Source organism: Triticum urartu, chromosome 6A (genome assembly GCF_056163025.1).
Source record: "Triticum urartu cultivar PI428250 chromosome 6A, HENAU_Tu73, whole genome shotgun sequence".
Classification (NCBI taxonomy): domain Eukaryota; kingdom Viridiplantae; phylum Streptophyta; class Magnoliopsida; order Poales; family Poaceae; genus Triticum; species Triticum urartu.
Genome location: NC_141878.1, coordinates 512320994 through 512330720, shown reverse-complemented (window position 1 = coordinate 512330720; position 9727 = coordinate 512320994). Strand labels below are relative to the sequence as shown.

At 44.1% G+C, this 9727-nt stretch overlaps 1 protein-coding gene across 1 annotated transcript; it reads right to left on the bottom strand.

Annotated features, from left to right (window-relative positions):
* Nucleotides 1-2070: 2070 nt before the first annotated feature.
* On the bottom strand, nucleotides 2071-3940 carry LOC125512504 (uncharacterized). The gene is made up of 2 exons (XM_048677601.2): nucleotides 3479-3940; nucleotides 2071-2432 (listed from the first exon to the last, which is right to left on the bottom strand). The coding sequence occupies exons 1-2, from the start codon at nucleotides 3763-3765 to the stop codon at nucleotides 2273-2275; spliced, it is 447 nt and encodes a 148-aa protein (XP_048533558.1). The 5' UTR covers nucleotides 3766-3940; the 3' UTR covers nucleotides 2071-2272.
* Between the last annotated feature and the right edge of the window lie 5787 nt (nucleotides 3941-9727).

Below are 9727 nucleotides of genomic sequence, written 5' to 3'. Positions count from 1 at the left end.
GGGTCGGTTGGAATTTCAGGTTCAGATACCTCCTAGAAAAAATTTCTATGTCAACTTGATGGGCATAATTTGTCATAAACACGAAATGCAACTAGTTTTAAAAGAGAATATACATACCACATCCGAATCATAACAAGGACTAGGCCGACGGGGACGGATATCAAAACCCTGGCACTATATGTATAACAAACAACGTACGGGTAAGATAATTATACGAGTAACTATATATCCAAATCACACACATCAATTTTTATATAAAATTTCATGAACAAGAGGCTCACCACAAGGTGGTGCCGGCGATGGGACGGTGCGGGCGATCGACGGTGGCTATGATGGAGATTTAGAAGGCACTAAGTAAACCACACCTACATATGCAAACTAAGTGTTATTTTTGACCTCAAATTGCATATAAATCAAATACTAGCACACATATATATATCCTCCCAAATTACTAAACTCACAAATTAATCACTATATAAACCAATGCAAGAGCGAATCTAGCAATGAGAGATGAAAGGACAAAGTTGCTAACCTTTGTGATCATTTGAATGGATGAGGGCCTTCAAATATTGACAAATTTTGGGCAAATTTTGTGATGAACTCGAGAGGAAGAAGGGAAGAACAGAGGAGAGGGCCGGAGAGGGGAAAGGGGGAAGAACAGAGTGCTGGTGGACGAAGGGTTTATATAGGACGACCTTTAGTACCGGTTTGTGGCACGAACCGGTACTAAAGGTGCTGGAGGGGCCCCACTCTGACAACATCCTGCCACCACTCTCATTAGTACCGGTTCGTGGCACGAACCGGTGCTAAAGGTTCGCCACGAACTGGTACTAATGAAAGCGGCCCGGCTAGCCGTTGGAACCGGCACTAATGTATACATTATTGCCGGCTCAAATACAAACCGGCACTAATGTGCTTCACGATTGACCCTTTTTCTACTAGTGTCCACATCCTTTCTAGCTCCTTGTCTTTGGGTAAAGTGATTCCTTTTTTGAGCAACTGACTCATAGATGGTCTTGACTAATGTAACCCACGGAGGATAGATACAGTGTACATATAGTGTCCAATGTTGTAATGATGTCCATTGCTAGTGTACTTGGAAGGAGGATCTTGTCCTTCAGTCAACTTAGCAAACCATGGAGATCGCCGTAGCATATTGATATCACTGTGAGACCCGAGCATGCCAAAGAAAGCGTGCCAAATCCAGAGGTCATGCAATACCACTGTGTCAAGGATGATGGTGGGCTTTTTAAAATGGCCTTGATATTGCCCTTCCAGAGCTTTTGGGCAATTCTTACATCTCCAGTGCATGCAGTCAAAATATCTGAGCAAAGCTAGCCACCCTTTTGCATCGGACATTGCCAAGAGCCTCTTGGTTTCCGCAGCAATTGGTTGTCTCAAGTATCGAGGTCCAAACACCTTGAAAGTGAGGGACACTTGAGACGACCTCATCACTGACACGAATCTTAAATATATGCTTTTTCTGCTTACCATGAGACACATAGATGTTAAAAAGCATAGTTATAGTGTCCCTACACCCTACCCCCTGTGCGGAGCCAGTAGAAATGCACCCGTTGCCGAGCGATGGAATGCTCGAGAGAGGTTAGCCCCAAATAAGCCATCTTCAGTTTGCGCTGCAGCCATGCCTCGTCAAGCGAGAGGGGCCTCTTGTCTTGCGCCCCATCAAGATCGAGCGATGAGCTCATGTGCAAGCAACAGGTGAAGAGAGATATTGTCGATGTAGCGCGTACTCCAACTTTGGAGACATCATGCCATGAACTTGAAGCACAAGTAGATACGACGAAAGGGGTCCGGATCCGGCTCCTCGGAATCCCAAGAAGCAACAACTAACTCGAGGAAGCTGTCCATCTTATGCCAGAAACGCTCAAAAGGAAAACATGTGGGGTGGCTAGAACAGGGCACACAATCCACAACGAGGGAGCAATGATCGACGGTGGTCGAGGCCAAGCTGCGCAGCAGATAGTATGGGTGCGAGACCTCTCAACTTGGCATACAGAGAACGCGGTCATTGTGCATGAGGGAGGGTTGTCCTGCTCCTTGGACTGAGTATGAGGTAAATATCTCGCAGCTCCATATCAACCACGAAGCGGCGGAACTGGCTCATGAAACGGGGATGTAGCCGACCATTATTCGACCATTATTTGAGACTACTACCTTGTACTTGTATACATGGATAGACGGCTTAAACATGGTGGAGATTGTACCACATATGTCTATGACACTTAATTTTTTTTTTGAGAGCTAGTATAAGCTAAATGGGTTTGCCTGTCCCGCTGCACGAGCCCCCGCCGCTGCCGGACTGGTCTGACGGGGCCTTCCTGATGGATATGAGGCGGCGCTTATTTTCCATCTTTATGTCTTTCTCGATGTACTTCTCCCTGCACTCCATGGTGCAGAATGCAAACTCACTCCTGCATAAGACAGGCAAAGGAATTGGACCATCATGTCACAGACATCTCCAACGAATAAATTTAACCTTCTGTTATTGCAGTGAAGAAACCATGTATTTTGTTAGTATTTATTTATTTCTCTCTGGTTGATGACAGATTGTGGCAATCAAAGAAATACGAGCGTCAGATGGTAACGAGTGACAATTTTATGGCATGATAATCAAACAACAACTCATATGATTGGCTGATTAATATTCTTTATTTATTGCGTTGCTTAAGGGAGTATATATGTAGTCTTAACTCTTGGCTAGAAAACTAAATCTAAATGAACCCCCCTAAAAAAATCTAAATGCATCCCAATAATTTTATATTTTGAGACAGGGCAGTTCGAGCATAATTCAGCGACCAAAATTAAAAGAAGAAAAATTATCAGGCTATGAGCATCCATGCATCAATAGTACATATCTGATTAGCAAATACATACGGAGTATTAATAATTAATTAACATGGCAGATGAAACCAAAAATGTATCGGCAGCAATTAACATGCCGAGGAAAAAGGTTTGCATCGAACATTCCTCTATAGTATGGGAGAGCATAAGATTCATGCTATGAACTGCTTATATTAGTAGCATCTATTGACTGCTTATACTAGCATCGAATCAGCATTACCGTTCTAATGAACGAGGTTCGTCAAATTATTACGGAGTACTTGTCTAGATTAAATTATTATGGAGTACTTGTCAAATTATTACGGAGTACTTGTCACTAAATTTTCATAAATGAAAACGGATCCTGAATAACCCGCTTACATAACCGTGGGGAACCACGATACCATCACAAAATCGTAGGATGCCAGCAACATCATAGGAAGATTCGATCAGTTGCAACCTTGACGTGGAAAACGAACGAACGGCGCGGAATTCACATCAGAAAGTATCCTAGCCAAAAATCACCAGGAAGCTACCGAAAAAGACAAAACTGAAACACAAGGCTGAAGCACGAGAATTCCGCCGGACATTTCCACGCTACGACGAACAGAAAATGGGAAAACAGTGACGCTAGTACCTGTAGATATAAGCATCCTTGCCAGCGAGGGGTTTGGCGCAGATGCCGCAGGCCGCCAGGAACGCCGCCGTCATCCACAGCCCGGTAAATGCGTCCCTCTTCAGAGAGTGGTGGCCGCCGCCTCCGGCACCCATCTCCTCGGCGCAAGGCGACACAAAAAAGATCGGCCTCGTGCGTGCCTGCTTGTTGTCGCCGCTCACCTGGCGCACCCGCCTCTGCACCGACGGCATGGACGCCAAGCTGACCTTCCGGCGCATCACCATGCTCCTCGGCCGCTTGTTGAGCATCTCGTCGGACCGGGTCCGTGCGGAGCTCGCTCGCTCGCTGGTTTCCGCCCCGCCTCTGTCAATCTATATTTCAGTACGGTGGCCTTTGTGTCCCAAGATTTGGAGAGAGACTGGATGGTGGGGAGAGGGGTTTTGGGGAGGAGGAACGGGGAAGGGGCAGGGGCATAAAAAGAGGAGGAGGGCCGGGCACGTGAGCCGTCCACTCCCCACTTTAGACACCTGGATGCTTTTGATCTCGTGATTTATGATATGGAATTATAGCGATTAAGGCAGTTTGTTAGAGTTACCCTCGCGCCGCCCACATGTATGTGTGCGGTAAAACCATCCGGTCTCTGTTATTCCATATCGGGCAATGGCTACTCTATGCTATACGCATGATGATTTGGTTTTGCTGAGGTAGAGTGAAAAATCAACCTTTTTTAGATAGAAAAATACACCAACCAATGTGTGATATTTGGTGTTAAACATAATAAGGAAACACATTATTACGAACCAGATTGCTTTTTTATTTAGTCGAGTTGTTTTATTTTCATTAATCTATATATATCTGGTGGCATGAAAGTTTCGCGGCGCCACATTATCATGCGAGATATGGGGGCTGCACAAGCCGTCGCTAAGCGTGACTGACCTAGGTCAAGGAAACGGCAACGGACTATCGACAGGGCTGCCGAAACCGTCAATGCGCGTGACTGGCCTAGATCAAGGAAACGGCAACGGACTTTTGACAGATTTGTGGGCTGCGGAACCGTCGGTATGCACTGGCCTAGATCAAGGAAATAACAGTGGACTTTTGACAGATATGTGGGCTGCGGAAACCGTCGCTATGCACTGGCCTAGATCAAGGAAACCGTAGCGGAGATTCGGTTGTGTTCACTCGAATATTTTTCGGGAGCACTTTTAATATAGGGGTGTAATGTGGCTCGATAGATCGACGTCAACTTGTCTCTCACTTTTTCGCTGAAGCACTTATCCGACACGTCATACATCCGGCTTCGAGCTAGAGTACGACTTTTGTTTTGTCTTTTGCATGCGTTATGATAGAGATCATGGCGATAAACAAGGTTTATGTTACGGTTTACATTACATCGAAAGTCAAAATTATGTGCCCTTTAAGATTTACAACATCAAAATAATTTTATCTAGTCTCAACATGAAACTATTTATACCATTCTGTTTATTCGAATTTCAACAATACAACAAACACCATCTAGTACACAAACTACGCCTAAACACTTGGGCGGTTGTTGCTTTTTGCTCATTCGAGTGATGTAGAATTTGAACACTTTAATTAAATCATAGCGTCCAAACTAAAAGCGATAGCAATTCTATAAAAGTTGACTCGGAGGATAGTCACTCGGTGCCTTCAGATGGTTGTACTTGTAGTGTCTTGTATGTATTCTCATCTAGTGCATCAATACCTTTTTCCTCATATACGGAAATGCACCGTGTTCTCACCTAGATTAGTTATTGTTAATAATAAAAATATTAGTAATGCACTAAATTACTTTATCTTTTCCCTGATTATTCACCGACTAGGTGAGGTTCCAAAAATCACCCCCTTCCATCCCTAGACTCCCCACCCACCCCCACTGTGGCAGATCACGAGAATCCAACACAAGGTCACATTATCGTGACCAAATATATGTTATTTAGTTTGTTGGTTTTTGTTTTCATTAATGTTTGTTATATATGTATATGGTGGCAAAGTTTTGTAGTTACTGGATCAATGGTATTGTATTTTGGTGCCTCACTATAATGCGAGACATGTGGGCTGCACAAATTTTCTAGATCAATGAAACCATGACTGAGTGTTGTCTATGTTGGCCCATGGTTCCCTCCTATCTCTCTCTCTCTCTCTCTCTCTCTCTCTCTCTCTTCCAGGGACCTGATTTATGACCTGCAAATATAGGGGATCAATCGTAGTCCTTTCAATAAATAAGAGTGTCGAACCCAACGAGGAACAGAAGAAAATGACAAGCGGTTTTCAGCAAGGTATTCTATGCAGGCACTAAAATTAACAGATAGTTTGATAACAAGGTAATTCGTAACAAGTAATAAGTAGCATCGGTAACAAAGGTGCAACAAGGTAGCCCAATACTTTTTATAGCAAAGGACAGGCCGAAACGTTCTCTTATAATAAGCAAAACGTTCTCAATGACACATGATAATTCATCTAGTTACTTTCATCATGTTTATTTGATTCACGTTTGCTACTTTGATAATTTGATATGTGGGTGGACCGGTGCTTGGGTGATGTTCTTACTTGAAGCTGAAGGAAAGATGCCCTAGAGGCGATAATAAAGTTGTTATTTATATTTCCTTATATCATGATAAATGTTTATTATTCATGCTAGAATTGTATTAACCGGAAACTTAGTACATGTGTGAATACATAGACAAACAGAGTGTCACTAGTATGCCTCTACTTGACTAGCTCGTTAATCAAAGATGATTAAGTTTCCTAGCCATAGACATGAGTTGTCATTTAATGAATAGGATCACATCATTAGAGAATGATGTGATTGACTTGACCCATCCGTTAGATTAGCACTATGATCGTTTAGTTTATTGCTATTGCTTTCTCCATAACTTATACATGTTCCTATGACTATGAGATCATGCAACTCCCGAATACCGGAGGAACACTTAGTGTGCTATCAAAAGTCACAAAGTAACTGGGTGACTATAAAGATGCTCTACAGGTGTCTCCAATGGTGTTTGTTGAGTTGGCATAGATCAATATTAGGATTTGTCTCTCCGATTGTAGGAGAGGTATCTCTGGGCCCTCCCGGTAATGCACATCACCATAAGCCCTGCAAGCAATGTGACTAATGAGTTAGTTGCGGGATATTGCATTATGTAACGAGTAAAGAGACTTGCCGGTAACGAGATTGAACTAGGTATGATGATACCGACGATCGAATCTCGGGCAAGTAACATACCGATGACAAAGGGAACAACGTATGTTGTTATGCGGTTTGACCGATAAAGATCTTTATAGAATATGTAGGAACCAATATGAGCATCCAGGTTCCGCTATTGGTTATTAACCAGAGATGAGTCTCGGTCATGTCTACATAGTTATTGAACCTGTAGGGTCCGCACGCTTAACGTTCGATGACGATCGGTATTATGAGTTTATGTGTTTTGATGTACCGAAGGTAGTTCGGAGTACCGAATGTGATCATGGACATGACGAGGAGTCTCGAAATGGTCTAGACATAAAGATCGATATATTGGAAGGCTATGTTTGGACACTGTAATGGTTCCAGATGAGTTCGGGCATTTACTGGAGTACTGGGAGATTACCGGAACCCCTCGGGGGATTAATGGGCCTACATGGGCTTCTATGGAAGAGAGAAGAGAAGGCCAAGAGGAGGGGCGCCACCCCCCCCCCAAGCCCAATCCAAATTGGGAGGGGGGACGGCCCCCCTTTCCTTCCTCCCCTCTCTCCCTTCCTTCCCCCTCCTAGTAGGACTAGGAAATGGGGGAACCTACTCCTAGTAGGAGTAGGATTCCCCCCTTGGGGCGCGCCCAAGGTGGCCGGCCGTCCCCCTCCTCCACCCCTTTATATACGGGGGAGGGGGCACCCCATAGACACACAAGTTGATTGTTTAGCCGTGTGCGGTGCCCCCCTCCACAGTATTCCACCTCGGTCATATCGTTGTAGTGCTTAGGCGAAGCCGTGCGTCGGCAACTTCATCATCACCATCATCATGTCATCGTGCTGACGAAACTCTCCCTCGGCCTCAGCTGGATCAAGAGTATGAGGGACGTCACCGAGCTGAACGTGTGCAAATCACGGAGGTGCCGTGCGTTCGGTTTTTCATCGATTGGATCGCGAAGACATTCGACTACATCAACCGCGTTTCATAACGCTTCCGCTTTCGGTCTACGAGCGTACGTAGACATACTCTTCCCCTCTCATTGCTATGCATCTCCTAGATAGATCTTGCGTTATCGCAGGATTTTTTTTTTGAAATACTGCGTTCCCCAACAGTGGCATCCGAGCCAGGTCTATGCATAGATGTTATATGCACGAGTAGAACACAAAGGAGTTGTGGGCGTGAGTATATACATATTGCTTGCCGTCACTAGTTGATTCTTGATTCAATGGTATTGTTGGATGCAACGGCTCAGACCGACATTACGCGTACGCTTACGCGAGACTGGTTCTACCGACGTGTTTCGCACACAGGTGGCTAGTGGGTGTCTATTTCTCCAACTTTAGTTGAATCGGTTTCAATGAACAGGGTTCCTTCTGAAGATCGAAAAGCAATCACTATACTACATTGTGGTTTTTGATGCGTAGGTAAGAACGATTCTCGCTAAGCTCATAGCAGCCACGTAAAACTTGCAACAACAAAGTAGAGGACGTCTAACTTGTTTTTGCAGGGCAATTTATGATGTGATATGGTCAAGACATGATTATATAAATTGTTGTATGAGATGATCATGTTTTGTAACACAGTTATCAGCAACTGGCAGGAGCCATATGGTTGTCACTTTACTGTATGAAATGCAGTCGCCATGTAATTGCTAACTTTATCACTAAGCGGCAGCGATAGTTGTGGAAGCAATAGTTGGCGAGATGACAACGATGCTACGATGGAGATCAAGATGTTAAGCCAGTGATGATGGTGATTATGACGGTGGTTTGGAGATGGAGATCAAAGGCACAAGATGATGATGGCCATATCATATCACTTATATTGATTGCATGTGATGTTTATACTTTTTGCATTTTATTTTTCTTAGTACAGCGGTAGCATTATAAGATGATCTCTCACTAAATTTCAAGGTATAAGTGCTCTCCCTGAGTATGCACCGTTGCTACAGTTCATCGTGCCGAGACACCACGTGATGATCGGGTGTGATAAGCTCTACGTTCACATACAACGGGTGCAAGCCATTTTGCACACGCATAATACTCGGGTTAAACTTGATGAGCCTAGCATATGCAGATATGGCCTCGGAACACTGAGACTCAAAGGTCGAGCATGAATCATATAGTAGATATGATCAACATAGTGGTGTTCACCATTGAAAACTACTCCATCTCACGTGATGATCGGACATGGTTTAGTTGATATGGATCACGTGATCACTTAGATGATTAGAGGGATGTCAATCTAAGTGGGTGTTCTTAAGTAATATGATTAATTGAACTTTAATTTATCATGAACTTAGTCCTGATAGTATTTGCATAACTATGTTGTAGATCAATAGCTCGCGATGTAGCTCCCCGTTTATTTTTGGTATGTTCCTAGAGAAAAAATGTTGAAAGATGATAGTAGCAATGGTGCGGACTAGGTCCGTGATCTAAGGATTATCCTCATTGCTGCATAGAAGTATTATGTCCTTGATGCACCGCTAGGTGACAGACCTATTGCAGGAGCAGATACAGATGTTATGAACGTTTGGCAAGCTCGGTATGATAACTACTTGATAGTTTAGTGCACCATGCTTTACAGCTTAGAACCGGACTTCAAAAACGTTTTGAACGCCACGGAGCATATAAGATATTCCAAGAGCTGAAATTGGTATTTCAGACTCATGCCCGAGTCGAGAGATATGAGACCTCTGACAAGTACCACTACAAAAAAAGATACATCCGTGACATTTTGGGCCGAACGAATTTTTTTCCTGTCATACATATGACACTTCCATGACGATAATTGTGACAAAACCTAGTATCATCATAGATGTGGTGGGCTCCTACTTCTATGACAAGAAATCATGACAGAAAATGGGCTTTTCGTCCTGAGCGGGCAGGAGACGCAGCTGCATGACATTCTTTGGGCCGTCCATGACGGAAAAAACCATGGTAGAAGCGAGGGGGAGGAAAATATCGGGGAGTTCCCGGTTACGGTGGGAGGTCGGGGGCCGAGCGATGCGCGTTTCTCTCGTACACGTACGCGCGCGTGTGCGAGGCGTAGGCTCTAACTGAACCCGAGCGAGG